Source organism: Ascaphus truei, chromosome 4 (assembly GCF_040206685.1).
Source record: "Ascaphus truei isolate aAscTru1 chromosome 4, aAscTru1.hap1, whole genome shotgun sequence".
Classification (NCBI taxonomy): Eukaryota; Metazoa; Chordata; class Amphibia; order Anura; family Ascaphidae; genus Ascaphus; species Ascaphus truei.
Genome location: NC_134486.1, coordinates 27,274,509 through 27,294,735, shown reverse-complemented (window position 1 = coordinate 27,294,735; position 20,227 = coordinate 27,274,509). Strand labels below are relative to the sequence as shown.

The 20,227-nt window shown below is 40.2% G+C and overlaps 1 protein-coding gene across 4 annotated transcripts in view; it reads left to right on the top strand.

The window, feature by feature from the left end:
• GALNT14 (polypeptide N-acetylgalactosaminyltransferase 14) overlaps positions 1-20,227 on the top strand; it is a 500,522-nt gene that overhangs the window by 410,524 nt on the left and 69,771 nt on the right. The window contains exons 5-7 of one of the 4 annotated variants that reach the window (XM_075595457.1): positions 3,633-3,698; positions 12,365-12,486; positions 17,422-17,509. In XM_075595457.1, coding sequence (XP_075451572.1) covers positions 3,633-3,698; positions 12,365-12,486; positions 17,422-17,509 — 276 coding nt within the window. Of the gene's footprint in view, positions 1-3,632; positions 3,699-12,361; positions 12,487-17,421; positions 17,510-20,227 lie in introns of all 4 variants that reach the window. The other 3 variants (XM_075595456.1, XM_075595460.1, XM_075595459.1) reach the window with 3 other exon arrangements.

The following is a 20,227-nucleotide window of genomic DNA, read 5'->3' as shown; positions in this document are numbered from 1 at the left end:
ATCTGTACCTATAACATACTCGGTATGGAGGGGAAATAAACCATGCTACTTCCTGTATTAGTCCTTGGATCTCTCATGCATGTGTTCACCTAGGTGGCTGCTAGCGGTCGTAATGAGACCTGCATTGGTGCTGCTGGAGTCTGTGAATGAAGATCCATCTCTGACAGCGTGCTTTCGGGGCACTGGATAGACAAAAAGGAGTGGAAAATGCAGAGCACTGCAGGCAATTCAAAAAAAAAGAGGCACGGGAACCCGACTTGATCATAAAGGAAAGCAGCTTAGTGGTGTGAAACGCGTGGGATGTCCAGCTTTGGACATGTTATTGTTTTTAACATGTCTATGATTGAAAAAAGCGAATTTAGCTTTTTTCATCAAGTTTGGTTCCCGCGCCTCCTTTTTCTCAATTGCTTGCATTGCTCCGCATTTTCTACTCTTTTTTGTCTAATCATTTCCCAGCCTCTCGGCTGCATGCCCACTGAATGTTCAGCGGAGAGGAAGGGATTTTCCTTTGTGTGCTGCAGCTCACTGCAGAGAGTGCCCAATTGAATCACATCTGGCTCTTTCTGCGAGGGGCCCACAGCAGATAATTGATGTACTGGAAGGTGGACGAACCCGGCACAGCAGTACTGGGGGGGGGGTGATTTTTTCTTTTGGAGGGTAGGGGAAGGGGGGGCATCCTTAATAGCCTAAGGGCAGCACACACCCTAGGGATTGCCTGTGCACAGGAATACACCATTGGGGATTGAGATAGAAGTTAGTGGTGTTATGATAATGGGATGTTATGGATACTGGGATAGCACAAGTGCTGAGGCGCCTGGTTAGTCAAGACTGATAAATGAATGATTACTCAGTGATCAACTGTAAACAGTGACAGTGAGGACTAGGATTCTGCTGGGTAACAGGGCTCAACATCCTTGTTTTAGTCAAGGGCTGTGGTGGGCCACAAGCGCTCAGGCTATTTTTGTACATAAAATGTACAGAAGTGGAATACGTACAGTGGGACTAAACTAGTGGGAGTTGTCAAACAGCAGTCGCATGAAACAAACGACCATATCAAATTAGGATGTGGAGTGTACGGAGCAGTGAGACACTCCCAAGTTCCGCACAACATTTAAACAAAGGATAATGGTAGGTTCTCCAGCACATCCCATGTTGGGAAATAATCAAAAACGCTCATTTAGATATTCTATGCGAAAAGTCAGTTTTTAAATGAAGCAAACAGTAATAAGCAACATACAAGGATATGGGGGGGGGGGATACACCTTTCTAAAGTGCACCACCAATCTACCATATATTTCTGAATGTCTATGAGTCTCTGTATGTGTGCCCAAACTATAAGACCCAGAACAACCATACTTGGAAGAATTACTTTATGTATAAAAATAAGGTGAACTCTCATGGTTTGGATCCTCTCGAACACACCAAAGGGGCTACTGATAGGAACCTTACAATTATTACAATTTCTCTAAGCAATTCTGCCACTGGGTGTTGTACCTGGAAGGCTATATATCTGGCATGTGATATCATGCTGAGAGTCGGATGTTGTAGATATAAAGTTTACACAGAAAGCAGAAGAAAGAAAGAGAGGAAATCAGTTTTGCAAGTGAGGAGAAAGTAAGAATGCCGGAGAATGATAGAGATGCGGAAAAAATTGGGGACACCATAATGAATTAAAGGAAAGTGTTAGGAGGGAGAGGAGGGTGGAGAACGGGGTAGGGAGGTAAGGGGGAAGAATAGGGTAGGGAGGTGATGGATGATGTTGGTTTCTTAGAATTACCAAGGAACTCAGCAAGTTGATTATTAAATAGTTTAATATCCAACATAAAAAAATGTGGGACATCGCAATGTTTCAGGCCGAATAAGGCCATTTCTGTAGCCAAGTCCAGTGCAGATATGGAAACCGGTATTTTTCCCCTAGTTGTGTTGGAGCACAGACTGATATGAGCGGTAATGAGCGGTTTATGATTATTATCCCACATGGCATGGGCTTTGTTTAATACAGTGGAAAGATGCTGAAGATACCAGCACCTCAACCACCCCTCGGGGTGTAGAAGGAAACTAAGCTAGAGTACCCACAGCACCAGCACCACCTGTTACAGTGCCTGTGAGGACCATTGGAATCCTCATGACTGCAAACAGGGAATGAATATGGAACTGGCTCGAGCTATCATATATGCTCAGAGTACTGCACATTTGGTAAAAGTCACACACTTTCATACTAAAATACTGTAGTTATAATAGAAAAATGTTTGCAACCCGAATTGCGAGACGTCGAGTACTTTGTACAGTGGAGGTTTTTTGTCACTATTTTAGCCACGGTAATAGCCTGATTGTGTCAGGGTAATGTAGAAGCTAAGTTAAGCTAACAGTTGTTATCTGAACATGGTGCTGCAGATACTGAGTTACACCGATACAGATGTGGCACATATTCTTAGTACCGCTTGGCAGCGGGACACACACAACATGCCAAAGGGAGAAGCCCCCATTTAGAAAAACAAGAAGCGCGTGAAAAAGGGGTAGGACTAACACATCAATCGCGCTGCAATGCTATAGCTGGAGTCATAACGTGTGCAGCATCTCTACCTAAAACCACATTTCAACAACATCATTTACCAATGGCCAACGCTTGAGTTGAAATACCACAAAAAGTGAAAGGGTTTAACTACTCATTGGACTATATTCTTTTGATGATGGATAAAAGTCAGCAAATTCATCCTGTCAATGTTGGGGAATATGCAGCTCAATTGCCAAGTGGTTAAGGGTAATGTTTACAAAGCAGTGCTACTTTATAAGATACTGTCTGCAGCCAGAAGACAGCTTATGGCTCATTCACCCAAATGGGTGGTAAGGTGTTGAGATAAGCACAACTTTCACAATGAGGTTGAGAACCATGCAAAATATGCACTTTTTCACCCACTGAGTCAGAGTTCGCAAGTGATTCACCTAGTCTCTGTTAGACAGATTCCTGGCCCTGAAATAGGACTTTGCTGGAGTGGAGAGAGAGAGTGTTTACGTTATCTCACATGTTGTATTGAGGGTATATAAGTCAAAGGGTACGCTACTATTAGGACTATGCCTCTCTCTCACTCATTTTCTCCCTCCACATAAATACTTCAGGGTCCGGCTTGGCGAGTCTGTGAATTCTTGGTGAAAATGTGCCTAAATGAATTTTTAGGCCTTTGAGACTTGGGAAAACATTTAATAAAGAAACTAACATGGGGAGAAAAAATGGTGTAACTGCAATTTGCATTTTGGATACTGTAGTTTCGTACATCTCTATAAAGGTGTTAATTGGCATTGCTTTGCTTTGTAAAGATGGCCCCAGTTCTTTAATTGAGTGGGAGTTATGTTGAACCATAAATTATTTAACTTTTGAGTAGTTAAGAGGATAACATTGGAAAAATTCCAGTAATATGTCTCATAATCATATGATATGCTTTGCAGACCTCTGTATGACTCTGTGTGTGAAATATACTGTAATGTAATAGCGTATCTCTGTTTCACTGGTTACATTAATATACTGTAGAAACATCAATCAGCTCTGACCTAAATACCTTTCTGTGTTATATTTTAGATACCATAATGCTCATAGAGTGACTTTCTAATAATACATATCTTTTGTGTTTTGACAGCTGATGACTGCCGGCTACTGTGCAAGTTACCAAAAGTGAAGTGCTTACACAATGACCAGAGGGAAGGTAGGAGCTTATCAGCAAATATATTACTAAGGAAAACAGCATTAGCTTTGGGGAAAGTAAGATCAGATTTGCAGTTGAAACATGTAGGAATAAATATGCTGGGAAATGCTGATAAGCTCACAGGCACCCGTATTGGCTGGAGAAGGCAGAAACTGGACAGCTTGTTTTTTTTTGTTTTACATTTCTCACTATGTGCTGACCTTAGAATGTACAGTCCCTTCTTGTTCCAAAGTAAACCAGTGGTGTGCTTAAATAAGTAAATATGGATGATTGAAAACAAATCACATTAAGGAAACAGGTTTATTATAAAAATTGGGGAGGGATAACATAGGGCGAGTTCATTTCTGTAACCTCCTTATTAATTGCGTGTTGTCCCGTATGTTTACAAGGAAAGGGCTCTATGTATCAAGACAAAAGTAGTGCTGGTCGAAGGCCAAGAAACTGCACGGTGAAATTGCTAAGATTTTTTTCTTTGATCTGTATTGATGCAAATGTTTTGCACTAGAATTGCATCAATGTTGCCTTTATATAGGGACCAAAGTTGCTTCACCATTTCTTTTAAGAAGTTACTGGTTACAATGTTATGCAGCATATGTTTCACGACATGCAGTTGTGTGAAAAAGAAAGTACACCTTCTTTGAATTCTATGGTTTAACATATCAGGATATAATAACAATCATCTGTTCCTTAGCCGTTCTTAAAATTAGGTAAATACAACCTCAGATGAACAACAACACATGACATATTACACCGTGTCATGGTTTATTTAACAAAAATAAAGTCAAAATGTTGAAGCCATGTGTGAAAAACTAAGTATACCTTCTGATTCAATAGCTTGTAGAACCACCTTTAGCAGCAATAACTTGAAATAATCATTTTCTGTATGACTTTATCAGTCTCTCACATCGTTGTGGAGGAATTTTGGCCCACTCTTCTTTACAACGTTGCTTCAGTTCATTGAGGTTTGCAGGCATTTGTTTATGCACAGCCCTCTTAAGGTCCCGCCACAGCATTTCAATCGGGTTGCGGTCTGGACTTTGACTGGGCCATTGCAACACCTTGATTCTTTTCTTTTTCAGCCATTCTGCTGTTGATTTGCTGGTGTGCTTGGGATCATTGTCCTATGCATGACCCAATTTCGGCCAAGCTTTAGCTGTCGGACAAATGGCCTCACATTTGACTCTAGAATACTTTGGTATACAGAGGAGTTCATGGTCAACTCAATGACTGCAAGGTTCCCAGGCCCTGTGGCTGCATAACAAGCCCAAATCATCACCCCTCCACCACCGTGCTTGACAATTGGTATGGGGTGTTTTTGCTGATATGCTATGTTTGGTTTTCGCCAAACGTGGTGCTGTGCATTATGGCCAAACATCTCCACTTTGATCTCGTCTGTCCAAAGGACATTGTTCCAGAAGTCTTGTGGTTTGTTCAGATGCAACTTTGCAAACCTAAGCTGTGCTGCCATGTTCTTTTTAGAGAGAAGAGGCTTTCTCCTGGCAACCCTTCCAAACAAACCATACTTGTTCAGTCTTTTTCTAATTGTACTGTCATGAACTTTAACATTTAACATGCTAACTGAGGCCTGTAGAGTCTGAGATGTAACTTTTTTTTTTGCAAATTCTCTGAGCATTGCACGGTCTGACCTTGGGGTGAATTTGCTGGGACGTCCACTCCTGGGAAAATTGGCAACTGTCTTGAATGTTTTCCACTTTTGAATAATCTTTCTCACTGTAGAATGATGGACTTTAAATTGTTTGGAAATGGCCTTATAACTCTTCCCAAATTGATGGGCAGCAACAATGGCTTCTCTAAGATCATTGCTGATGTCTTTCCTCCTTGGCATTGTGTTAAAACACACCTGAATGCTCCAGACCAGCAAACCGCTAAAACGTCTGCTTTTACTGTATAGATGTGGTCGCACTTGCTGATGATCAATTAATCAAGGGCATTTTATTAGCAGCACTTGTCTGCTACTTAGCAATTTTTAGACCTGCAAAGGAACAGATGATTGTTATTATGTCCTGATATGTAAAACCATAGAATTCACACAACTGTATGTGCTGCAATTCTGGGGCATAAATAGATGCACTATAGAGTATTAAAAAAATCCCATTGAATTTAATAGGATTGGGGGGAGGGGATTGGAGGAGGGGGGGGGGGGTTTGCCTGCAATATCTCTCTTTCCTCTCCATAAAAAGCCATTTTTTGCCTACCTGAGAGAGGCGAGATTACTGGCCTTGACTTTTCAGGCGATAGGAATCTTGCAGCTTAATGGAAAGCTTGTAAATGTGTCATTTTGCAAATTTGCCTTATTTTCCTACAACATGTGCATATCGCAGAGAATTGCAAAGCCAGAAGCAAATCTTGTGTAAAAAGCTGTTTTTGAATGGTTTGGACATGCAATGGAAGCTTAAGGCAGTGCCTCTCAACTCCAGTCCTCAAGACCCCCCAACGGAGAGTGAGACACTGATTGTGCCACCTGTGCTGAAGCAGGGATATCCTGAAAACCTGGCCTGTTGGGGGGGTCTTGTGAACTGAAGTTGAGAAACACTGGCTTAATGGATACGCTGAGATGCAAATTTGTTTGCGAGCATAGACGTGCCATTTTCTCTGTTCGAATCTCTGGTGCTATAGCCCTTGTTGAGCTACAGATGCAGCCACGAGTATCGAACGCTTGTCTGGGAAAATCTGGGGCAATCTCCCAGTAATGCTGCAACATTTCTGTGACATTTCTGCAGCCAGACTAATGGCCCATCGGATTAGCACAGTGGGGGTCCCTGAAGGTCCCATTCAAACTAAATGGGACTGCAAGAACCCCGCTGTGTTAATCGGATGGGCCATTAGTCTGGCTGCAGAAATGTCACAGAAATGTTGCAGCATTAATGGGAGATAGCCACAGTATTTCACCAGGCAGGTGTTCGGATACTGGTGGCTGCATCTGTATATTAAAGGCTGTATCACCGAATTTCATGCCAAATGACTCCTAACCACGTATAAAACACATTTGCTTGGTATTACATTAGTATTAATTTTACATCACATTTTATTTTAATTTTAACTTTGTTATTGAATTAATTATTTAGCGAAATGCTAATTTTCTCATCCTAATTAGTTCATATACGTTTATTTTGTGTTAGAGAACTTACTGTATTAACATTTGAACATACTGTATATTCTATATAAATGTAGACATACAAATCCCTCATTTTTGGTTGCACAGTGTTGATTTTCAATTTGGGTTTTGTTAATTTGTTTAGGTAGTTACTGATTCATAAAGAAGGATATATTATGATATTAAATATATATTTAAAAAAAACATTGGATGATTTTCAAATAGTGCAAGTATAATAAAGCCCAGCCTCTTATAAAAAGATTTGACCAGCCCTTAGGTTTTCTATAGAGAAATGTGCTCCCATATGTCTATGACTCATAAGAGAGTTCGTTATTGCCAATATGGTAACTCTCAGCTGAAGCCAGGTGATGTATCTCGGGAAGCAGGGGGTCCTCAAAACTGAAATAAATTTCATTCAGCTCCGGGGACCATCCTGCTCCCCACCTTTCAATGAAATTGAAGACCCAAACTAAGGAAAGCCATGTGATGTGTGGTGGGCGGCTGATGAATTCTGAATCAGTGAGTAACTAGGCAGCTGTTCTATATGTATGTTACTGTAATGCTGAAGTGCATGAATGTATTACTTCCAATTGCAGTTGCTGACTTGTATTGTAATTGTTATTCTTACACTCCAAATGGGATACAGTATGTAAAGTATAAAGAATGATGGAGTCATTTGTACATCTGGCGCTGACAGACATTCGCATCTGAGCACAGGATCATTTTCCAAATCCTTTTTTTTTTCATTAATTGTATTTTGTGTGTGTATATATATATATATATATATATATATGTACAGTGTTCGACAAACCTATACATTTGCACGCCCCGGGCGAGTGGATTTAACATTGTGGCGAGCTTCTATTGGCCCAAGCAGCACATGTGTAGTACTAGGTGGAGAGTAGATTTTTTTGTTCGGCGAGTAGATTTTTTTGGTGATTTGTCGACCAGTGTGTGTGTGTGTGTGTGTGTGTGTCTATATATATATATATATATTTTTAATATTAACTGGGCAATTTCATTTTTTTTTCTTCTTCATATTCATATCTTTTTTGGGGGGTTTAGATTCTGCCAACTTTTTAGCTTTGTTTGTTGCAGAAAAACAAACGTTTTCACAAATGAGATAAGATTTAAAAAAAAAAATAAAAAAAAAGAGCAGCGATGTACTTTTCACGCAGCCGCAGCCGTGAATATGAAAGTCCGCGCAATGATAGTTTGCACGGATGGAGAGAAAAAAACAGCAGTGGGTATTTCACAAACTCAAATGCGTCCGCGGAGATCCGCACCAGTGAAGACATGTTGATTTTGCAGTGAACTCGGACCCTGGCAAAAAGTTTGTTAAGAGTGATAAAAAGTTACATTTTGCCATTTGCATAGTATTTGCTGCAATGCTCCAAATTTGGTTAATTTGCGACGCTTGATATGGATGTAACCCATGTTACTGCACCTGCTGGCGCGCTCCCGTGGGTAAAAAAACATTGGTAGCCCCTTCATGCTCACGTAAAATGATGGCTGTTCCTTCCTCTGATGCGTTGTGTATATCCGGCTGCCCCGTGCCAGCGTTTGCAATAACGTTGCCTACATCTGTACATATTGTATCCTCCTAATCTTTAAATGTTTGAATAATCATAAAAGTTTTAGAGCCAGAATCAGATATAACTTTTTAGAGTTGTCCAATTTGATTTTCAGTCTATGTCTGCCATTATTTAAACATGTAGATAGAAGAGGATCTGAATGTATGCCTCTCTCAATCAGAATTCCCATCAAGAAACAATTCAGCTGAATAATGAGCATAAAATGGTATCAGGCAGCTACTGAGCTGTAATGATTACATCGTGACAGTCTGAAATAGTGATTTTGATGGGGGCTAGTTGTTTGGAGCTTGGGCTGGCAAGCAGATACAGTAACATTCTTTTTGTCTTTGGTTATTTGAAAGAAACATATATTTTGGGGGAAGGATTCACTTTAAGGTGAAGACCTTTCAAAGCAGGCAGTTTAAATTGCTACATCTTCATGTTCTTCATCAGTGACGGGGAACAATTTAACTGAACCTGTTTTAATTCTCTATCCATCTACTGCACCCCTATATGATTGCAAAATGGATAATGGAACATACAGATCATTTACAATAGTTTATACAGTATGTCTTATAACATTGTTTTAGAGGAATCTTGGAATAGGAACACAATCATTATTCCAGTTTCTGCATAGAATTTAATTTTCAATGTTAATAAAGGGTGATTGACTTATTAAAGTATCTTAGGGTGGTACAGTAGAAGTAATGCCCCTTTGCCATCAGTGTCATTTGCTATAGAATATGCAATATCACATGGGAAACATCTCTGGTATCCTCTGTGTACCAGGGTTTATACATACTGTAGCTGTCAAGGCTAAGAGAAAACAATACTTGCCATTCATGCATGAACTGTAGATGTGTCTGAATTACTTAGCCAGGAGTAAACCAATTTAAGCCACAGGAATTCAATTTTTCCAGCAAGTGATGGAGAAATAATGATGTATGCTAACAAAAATGACACTTGTTCATACATCATAAATCCAATCATATTTTAATGTAACCATTTTTTTTCCGTCTTTGGAATCAAGCAATTTAAAGAACTTATCCAGTTTTATTCAGCAGTGGAAGCATTGCAACTATGACATATATTGCCTGTTATGTAAATATGATAGGATATCATTATTACTGTAATTAGTCAAAAGAATGAACTGCTAGCTCACGTATCCCTAGAATCTCCAAACTCCGGAGATATATATTATACTCCAGTCTCTATTTAAAATAATATTAATATTAAAGGTGGACTGGTTATATTGGGTAATGAACATGACGTGATTATCCTTCTGTAAGTTAGGTTTTGATGTCTCAGAGGTTGTTTTACCATGGTACTGTATGAGTTAGCGAAAATATTTTTACAATCTAGAAAAGGCGCGATCAATAAAGTACTCAAGGTTTTCTTTAGCAAAGCTACAGGTAGTTGTTTATCAAAATCTATCTCCGAGGAACAATTCCTATGCAGAATTTGAATATGAAATGGGTCACAAGGACATTTTGCGTATCGAATTGTGATAGTGGTTGCTCTAGGCATCCAAATAGTTATTGCAGGCTATTGGTATGTGATCGACGTCTGAGGTTATATTAAAATGATCTCCAAAAAAAATCTAATTTAAAATGAATTATACGAGTAAAAAACAATCTTAAATTGTTCTTATTAAAATGTTCCAAAAGGTTTAAAAGGCCATGCCCATCACAGTTGCAAATAGGGATGTCATCTATGAAACGGCCCCAGATTATCAGACCCACCTCAAAGGTGTTGCCAGGCTAAACTGACTGTTTTTTCCAGCACCTTAAGGTAGAAACCATAATTGAATGTAAAATTATCGTGTCTACGAATTAGTTTGATTCTAGCTAAAATAAAGTAATATTGGGGATTTATATAGATCTAAACTTTAAATCGAATGGATTTCTAAAGTGGGCTCTGATTATATGCGCTACATGGACCAATAACTTAACGCAGCTCTTCAACTTTTGATGAATCACGTGTGTATCCTTACTAAATGACGTGCTGTCCACTACATTTAGTGATGGAAGAAGAGGTGCAACAAATTATACTTACAGTAATTCCAATAATACAAAGTTTTTAGTAAAGAAATGAAAACAATATTCAAAATCCATATAATGTGATTTTGTGTTTAAAGCTGTGAAACTCATCAAACTACTCAGAAGTGAATAACGTTCAAGTTCCAGTGTGACAAAAATAAATATATGTTAATAAATAATGGGAATAAAGGGAAATTAGGAAAAAAAAGTTGTAAACCAGAACAACACCTTTTTAGTAGAAGGTAAGAGTCGTTCCCAATCGGCAGCTCTTCAAAAATGATGCCTCCACATCATACAGTGCGTTTATATAAATGAAAACAAAAAGAAAAGCGCATAACCGATCATAATGTAACATGTAAATATATATTAAAAGTAGAAGGCAGGGTTGTATGATGCACGTACGAGAGGGTAGATGTAAAACAGCTTATCATAATTTGAATGAAGTTCTTGGTGTTCTGGAGCCAGTACATAGTCACAGCAATACCCTCATTGTAATTTCTATAATCTGTTTTAAATCGACCCTCTTGTACGTGCAATACTTACCGGCCTTCTTCTTTTAATATATACATGTCTCCACTAAATTTAGTGTAAAATATGCCATTTTCCATGTAATGGCACATTACTTAATCACCAGGTAAAAATAAAGCATACCTCCAAACTCTAAGGGGCCCAGTCTATATCTGCTGAAGCAGCTGATTAGACTATTTTCGGCAAGAATTCCACTGTAATTCAATGTTTTATACACAAATTTATAAAGTGAATGGCTTTCTAAAACAAATGTACGTATGCTTAAGGCAAGTATTTGGCTCTTTTGCAAATCAATTTTATTTTTATTCTCATCATCAATCAAAGGTTTCCTTTGCCCCCAGCCATCCTGCCAGTGTCAGGCGGCCTTTAACAGGGTGCCTTCCCTGTATAAATAGCTTGGCAGGGAAACCTGTGTTCAGAGCTTGAGCCCAGCACTGAGCAGGTTAACTCAGAGCAGACCGTACTAATTAACCTGCTCAGCCGGCTCGTTACTCCTTTTAAAAAGCCTGCAGCACTCACTGCAGGGAGATCTCTAGCCAAGGGAGACACCCTGGACTGCTGGAGAGATCACAGGGGACTACATCTCTCAGACCCAGGAAGATATGGACTCTGCCCCCCCAACCCCCCTCATCCTAGCCACATTGGAGGAAGCCAGACCCAAAGTTAATTAACCTACTCTTGTACTTGGTTGTTTGAAACAGGCTTAGCCCAAAACACATAGATACTGTAGGGTGTTTCCTGGTCGAGTCAGTGCTCCCTATTGAAGTTAGGTCTGTTTTTGTTTTCAATTTAACCCTGTTTATGCTGGTGATGCGCTATTTATGTTCTGAAAATGGTGGCAAAAGCCTATTTTATTTTGGCTTAAAAAACGTCTCCTGTTCTAAAGCCTCTGCACACATCTCCTTCAAAGCCTTTAACGATAAGAATGGGGATGAGATGGCTGATGTCTCACGGCAGAAGACTGCTTAAGTGCCTATATATAAACGTAGAGAAAATAATGTTTGGATGCACTGCTCCATTTTTTGACATACAGTACTATAAGTCTGAACAACGCGCCAGCGCAAGCAGACACCATTGTCTTTTAATTAGGCGTGTGCAAAAAAGAGGTGTGACTAACACATTACTGCACCCGCTGATATGCACCAGCGAGTAAAATCTCCTACAACTATACACCACTTCAGATATGGCACACCTTGTGAGTCAAATAAAAGGGGAAAGGAATGGTGCAGAGATGCAGAATGTGATACATCTCATTATGTGCACCATTTAACTCCTCCCCAACTCCTTTATGTATGTGCAATAAAGTTCAGCTTTAAATATTAATTACCCAAGAGTGCAATCTGTAGGTATCCTTTACTTACTCTTTTCCTCATCAATGAAAGTTTAATACTGTATCATTTCTTTAAGCAGGTTTGATCCGGTCTCGAGTGAGGGGAGCAGACATAGCTCATGCGGGTGTCCTAACGTTCTTGGACAGTCACTGTGAAGTAAATAAGGACTGGCTACTGCCTCTTCTGCAGAGGATTAAAGAGGTGAGCAACTTGATAAGTATTTAGGTCTGTATGGGGCTTGCGCACCAAGTCGTATACCTGTACTGCAGTAGATCTACAAAAACACTTTATACCAGCTAAAATACTCTTACCTAATCTTTCTTAATAGGGAAGATTTCTTCTCGGACAGTAGCCACATGGCCCAAATGTAGAGATGGGCAAAAAATGTTGGTGAATTTGGATCTGCAGCTGACCCGCCGTTCCTTTGGTCCTCGGATTTCAGCGGATCAATGTCAAAAAGGGGCAATTCCCATTTTGCGTATTTTTTATTATTATTACCAATACACTCCACGGATTCCGTAATCCGTGGATGGATTTTTAGAAACCAATCCGCGGATTCAGCAATTTATTGGCGGATCCACCAATGGATCGCTGAATCCGCAGATTGGATACTACAAATAGGTCCATGGGATGTATCCAATGGCGGACTTTGATGAATCGGAACAGATTGAAACCACCCAAATCCGTTTGCAGATTTTACACCATGAAACGGATTGTGTGGGGTAACATCAGTGATAATCCAAGAAATGTATTTTGGCGGTTTCGCCCTTCTCTACTCATATGTACTCCCCATTTTTTGGACATGGAACATTAGATACAGATATAGCAAGGCTTATTGTTCGCACTAGTACGTTATGGTGGATATTCTGCGATATTTTATGTTATCACTGCCATTGAATCCATGAAAACCCTGTGATATTGTGCATTACAATGCAATATTCGGTATTATCAGTAGGTAAAATAAAGCTTGCTATATCTGTAAACTGTGGATGAGGGTTTATCCATTAGATCCAAAGAAAAACGGAGAGGGCGCACTAAGTATAGGCAATATAAATTTATATCATAAAAATATTTCACAAATGTGGATAACAACAGTTACAATAATCAAACAATATAAAGAAAAATTAACTTACAATCTAGCTAAAAGGCTGCTGAGGTATAACCGGGAGATCCAGAGGTAGGGATCCAAAGCAGTAGATGTAAAGCGGGTCCAGACCGATGCCCCGTTCATCACGTTCTCCTGTCTCCACCGGTACACCTCTTAGCTCGTGGACGATCCGCAGCAGCCCCTCGTGACCTCTGAGGACCACTCCTTTGGATCCCACCTCCGGATCTCCCGGTTATACTTCAGCAGCCTTTTAGCTACTGCAGATTGTAAGTTAATTTTTCTTTATAATGTTTGATTATTGTAACTGTTGTTATCCACATTAGTGGAATATTTTTAATGATATAAATTTATATTGCCCTTGGTGCGCCCTCTCCGTTTTTCTCTGCGTGTTTTGCTGTGTGAGCCCGTTTTGGGAGCTCACACCTTTTAGGGGATGAAGGAGTTCTCCTCATGGAAGGCAGCAAAAGTATAGAACTACTTATCTGAGGACAGCACGAGCGCGGATTGCAATGAACAAACCTTTGTCCATTAGATCGTACATCATTATTACTGGTATCCTTTACCTGGATTCTATCAGGTCCAGTGTAGTGACTTCAGTAGAACATTTTACGGATTGTACCTGATCTTAATTTAAGACGCCAAGGGGTTATTTATTAAAGTTTCCGAGCTGCAAAGCTGCGGCAAAAAAAACGAAATGCTCCAGATTTATATAGTGAAAACATTCCAATTAAAACCAATGGGATTTGATTGATTTAATCAGGTGCAGTGTTTATGGCAATAGTTTTGCCCTGGTTTTTAAAGTAGCAATACTACACCCCTCCCCCTTTTTTTCTTACTTTTATATGTGTAGCATGTGACGTGATATAATTCTACATTCTTACCTTAGCTGGCAATTGTTTTGTGCTCCTGTTATAAATGTGTAAATATCCTAATTGTGTGACTACCAGAATGACTGCTTCAGTCAGTATAACTCAGCATCTACTGTACATATCCTTGTATTACTACGGTAACATTGCCTATTGTTACAATGTACAGCCCAAACTGCTGGGAATATTAGCAACAAATTATCCCAAACAGGAATGTGTTGCAAATATCTTGCACTGCTGGGGAGGTGGGCTAAAACCTGCTACAGAAATCAAAGCGTGCTTTAAAACTCATTAAAAATGGTATTAAGAGTTGAATAATACAAAAACAACAATGGGGACATTGGCACAACACAGTGAGGCAAAGGATTGTCAAAGAATGAGGTCTGTGTGAATAATCAAAGAGGAAAAAATGTTCACTAGGAAAGGCTAGAAATTATTAACGTGCAAAGAGGAGCTTAGACATTAACCATGTGCGACCAGCAAGGGGGGTGGGGCGGGGGGGCAGAATGTAAATTAAAAGGGTATTTGGGCAGGGAGGAATTGAAAGTTGTTTGATGTGGTATACAGTAGGAAAAGAAGAGCAATTGTCCGTGTTCTTTTGGGAAAATTGCAAGAGCCGCATGGGACAGTGACAGCAGCGACACCGCTGCGCTGTACTGTGGCTAATCCTATAGTCTTGAACAACAATACTTACGGCAGAAATTGGTACGTATTGTGTCATTTTTGAGCTGCGCCTCTATGCGCATGTGTAACAAGAGCTTTGCTCCCCTCTTTGTGCCATGTGTATCATCTCATTCTTAAGGGAGTGTCAATAGGAGGAGTTATGGAGGATTTACAGGGCACACAGATCATAATGAGATGTATCACATTTTTGGAGCCTCTATTTGCCCTTTTCGATTTGCTTCAAGAAATTTGCCAGGTCGGCAGTTACGTTAACGTTATTTCTTAAAAATCCTCATCTTATGTAAGAAGCTGGAGCAACAGTGACACAATTTTGGAGAAAAGTTGGCGCAGTAAAACAAAATCGGGGTTTCTATGCAATAATACATTGGTCCCTTAGTGTTAGGTAATGTTACTACGTGTCTTGGGGGCTTTATATTTCTGCAGTAGAAAATGGCGGCAGTGGGCACTCATTGTGATGCACGGATAAACCATTGAGGCCAAGCACTGCCATCTACTGATCTTATTCCATCACCTGCTGTCTCTGTAAGTCTCCCATCATATTACTTAGATTGTAAGCTCTCCGGGGCAGGGATTTCCTTTCCTATTGACTGACTTTGCTGCGCTTATTGCATTATAATTCCCTGTACTGAATTGTCTCTCTTGTAAAGCCCTGAGTACACTGTGGGTGCTATATATATAAAGATATAGATGGAGGACAGACAGACATAAAGGATCTGTTGCCGGTACAGGTGAGATGAGAATCCTTGGCCACATCAACATACTCGAAGAAAAGCAACAATTCCTGTCGCACTTCAGAGGATTTTCCCCTATATGCAGCATGGCTCAATCATACACAGGTTTATTCGATGCAGAGTGGTTACAGCGACAGAAGCACAACGTTTCAGGAAAGTCTTTAGTCAGATGCACCTTATTTGGTAAAGTGCTTCAGTGTATTTACATATCGTTCTATGTATAAACCTGAGCGTAATAAGCAGCTATCTAGGGTTGCCATGTGTCCAATATTGAACTCAACTGTTCGGTATTTGGACTCTCTGTCCAGTAAAAAATGAGAGGTAATACTAAATATGTGTGTGTCCGGTATTACCTCTCTGGACATTGTGACCAGACTGGCTTGGGGGCTGCGGGATTTTCCAGACCAGGGAGAGAGCAGGGCTGTGGCTAGAGGGCTGGGCAGCTTCCTCCATTCTGATTGGCTGCTGCTGAGTAATGGAGCAGGGTGAGGTGTGTGTGTCTGTGTGTCTCAAGCGTGTCGCACCTTTCACCATTGTGTCCAGTATTTTTTAAGAAGCCACCTTTCAGCCCTACAGGTATCTCCAGATAAAATGCAGGACTAACGTTATCAACACAATGAAAAATGCAGAAGTATTTGTTGTCTTTTTCAAATTGAAACATCTCTGCCAATTATTTTCCCCTTTGGAGTAAAAGCTTTACTGAGTTGAACGTAAAATGCACCTTCCTTTTCTAGTAAATAGCAAGTTCGATGATCAGCGCTGTCAATCTCAATCATGTTTCATCAATGACAACTACTAAGATACTACATTGATTTTGTAAGGCCTGAATGGTTTTCACAACAGACAAAACGGTCACAGTTTTGTATGCACACAAATTACAGTATTGTGTTGGAAATAATTGGAGGACTTTGTTCTGTATATAAGATCTTTACAGAAGTACATTACACATCTGTAGATATTGATCAAAGTCTCCTGGATGTAAAATCGATGTAATAGAAATGACAGCAATTTAGGAAAAAAACAACATTAGTTTAACTGGGAATCCGTTTCTTTGAGAAATCTGTTGCTGTTTTTTTTGCCCAAATGTTGCAGCTGTGAAACTTTAATAAATAGGCCCAAAGTGGTTTAATGGATAATATTTCTCTTGCACAAAACTAGTGTGCAACAGATACTAAAAGTAGCATTCTCAGATGTACTTCAAGATTTTCCCCAGTTCATACATATGTTATCAAAGCTCCCAGCTGCAAAACTGCACCAGATTCATTTTTATTTTAAATAGTGTAACTCTGATGTAATATATTTCTTGCCCTCGTTTAGCCAGGGAACTTCCATATGTATGTAATGTGTGTGTACACATGAGGATCGAAACGTTGGAATTTGTGTGAATACTCTGAATACAGTTTATTTTGACTTTATCTGCTGAGTGCTGTCTTCCTTGATCATCTTGCTGGTGATTACATGCATTATATATATATTTATATGTTGTATAGTAATCAGTCAACATATATATATATATATATATATATATATATATATATATATATATATATATATATAATATATATGTAGAGGTATCAGTACCGTGTTAGCCAAGCTTCAATAATCAAAAAATAAATGAAGAGGTCCAGGCAGTCTGCTTGTTATAGTGGTCTAATGTCATAGAGTTACATTTCTGAATCAATATGAATGCAACTAAAGACCTAACCGGCTTTCTCTAATCCTCACATCTTTTTGTTTATTTTCTAAGAACCCAACTCGTGTGGTCAGTCCAGTCATAGACATCATCAATTTGGACACCTTCGCTTACATAGCAGCTTCTTCTGATCTAAGAGGAGGTGAGTTTATCCAAGTGTCCTGTAGATGGCCATTCAATTAATCTTCTAATACTCATCTCAAATGTGGAATGTCTTTGGCTGTATCATGTGGTTTACAGGTTACTGTGCCATCTTTAGTATAGTAGTACAATAGCTCAGTGACAATGTCCTTGGGTTGGGACAGCTACTGTAGGTGTCAGGACTCTTGAGGAGAGGTGAAAGACTGCCAATCAGATCTGGGAGTAAGAGCATTGTACTGCCCAGACTCTGAAGTGCCTGCCCAACGGGAGGTAGATGACTGGCTAACAGAATCAGTTGCTGGATCTCATCCCCGCAGGCACTGTTTCTGTGTGCCAGTTTGAATTTGTCCCTCTTCAGAAAGACTGATACATTTAGCACGCCCCCACCTCTGGCATTTTTAGCACCAACTCAATTGATGCTCTGATTGGCCAGCAGCCCCCGTCCCATGTAAAGGATAGTCACGGAGGGCTATATAAGAGGCACCCTGACTGATCAGGGCACTAGACTATCTGAGAGACATTCTGGGAAGGAATTTGGATTGTTACTGTGACCAGGTGGAGATACATGTCAGAGTGGCTGCTGTGTGTTCTGCACTCTGATATCCTGGACGAGAAGCAGACAGGGTAAACCCATTTGAAGCGGGTCCCTTCACCTAGTGAGACTAGAGACTTTCCCCCAGGTCCCCAGTGTGGTGATTGTATGTTATATTGTATATTTGTGTATTCACTGGTTTACCCAGAATAAACTACGGTGGTTAAAATACTTTGTCCTGCAGTTATTGATAGTGAACCCAGAAGGTTTCGGTGTTAAAAGTACTGGTCTCCCATGACAAGACCCTCTCAACGAGAGCCTAGGTAACCACACTGGCTCTCAATGTAATTCTTAAAAAAAGCACTTACCTCATCCATGCTGAAGGTCATCGTCCTCTTAAAGCTCCCCGCAGAATGATTAAAAAAAAGGGTTGATGTGCAACCATAAAAAAAATCCCAATCAACAGCCAGAGGACCGTTCCTTTTCTGTCACTTGGCGATCTCATTATCTACCTTGGTCTCAAATATCACCTATGTATATGCTGATGACACACAACTGTATTTTTCAACCCAAGCTTATACCAAGTCTCTTAAGCTGCGTCCATGTAGCAGAAGACCACACGGAGGCGACCACGCGAGTGACTCAGCCCTGTTAAGCAGGAGTGCTTTGTGGCCAAGGTAGACGCACCATAGGGGGCATGTCTAGGGGCGTGTCTGTGACATAATGGAGCTGGTTTGCCCTCATTGGGCAAACCACTCACTTGACCTGCCCGTTGCGCCGAGGAATCAGATTGAACTGATTCCTCGTGCACCGCGCGCCCCCTCCTGCTATTGCGCGCGTGCATGCGCGGTCTATGGGTGTGATCAATACCCCTTTAGGGTACAGATAAATACAGTGACAGGCAATGCATTTTTTGGCAAATGCGTGTTTTGAATTGATTGTTATTTTTTCTGTTTCTGTTTAATGTTTTCACTAAACTGTTTGGTATTTGGATGGCTTGTTTTTATTACATTTTAGTATTTGTTAGTGGTTTTATTTCTTGAATTGTTTTGTTGGTTAGGTGTTTATTTAATTGTATTCTAGTATTTTGGGTTAACAGAATTTTTTATTCTTTTGCTTTTTGGTGTTAGAATAATTTTATTGATGTGTAGTTATGGCTTTTTAGTTTTTTTTATTCTTGTGGTATTTAGGTGCTGGTTTATTTCTTTAATTGTTGTGTATTGTTGTGCTTGATAAAACATTTTTATAGGTTGGCCATTGACTGCTACAGTAGCTTATCATGCCCATATTATATGGTTATGATGTACCACTGTGCCAATCATTGGATAAAGGGTGGGTATAGTGGCCCCGGGGTTGGTGGTTAGGCCTCCCGGGTAGGTAGCGGGGAAGGGTGGGTTAACCCCTTAAATACTATAGTGGTTATTAACTGCTAAAGTGATTAAGGGTTTAGGGGCCATTAGATGGTATTTTTAATTTTTTATGTTCTTCATCATGGCTGGGGTAAGTAGACATTTTATTTACTTTATTTATGCTGGCTGGCTAATGTTTTATTTAAAATGGAAAATGATCTATTATTCATATCTGGATAATAGTAATTGTGTCCATTACTGTACTGTATGTATTGGGGGGGTGGGGTTGTTGGGGGTAAAGGATGTGGGTAGTAGGGTTGTTGTGATTTTAATATTTATTGTGGGTAGCGGGGGTGGGTGAAGGTTGTATTTGGCCCTTGCTGGGTGTTTATACCTACCGGGTGGGTAGCGGGAGGGGCTAACCCCTTCATTACCTTAGCGGTATTAACCGCTACGGTAATGAATGGGTTAACTCTCCCCCGGAACCTGCCCCGCAAGGCCTAAACACCCACCATGGGCCAAATACCAGCTTCACCTACTACCGCTACCCACAATAAACATGGCACTGGTACTTAACCCCTTCATTGCCTTAGCGGCCAGCCGCTAAGGTAATGAAGTTGCCTGCAAATGCATTTTTATTGCATTGGATTGATGCCGGGGGTCTCAGGTGCTGGTAAAATCCAAGTCCCTCTCTTGCAGCCTTTTCACCAGCTTCCCGCCATCTTTTTCTGGCGAGACGAATTTGGGATAAAATCGCCTTTCTAAAGCATTGATAACCTAATCGAGGCTACTAGAATTGCACGATTTTCCAAAACTGGCGATTAGGGGCTTATCACTG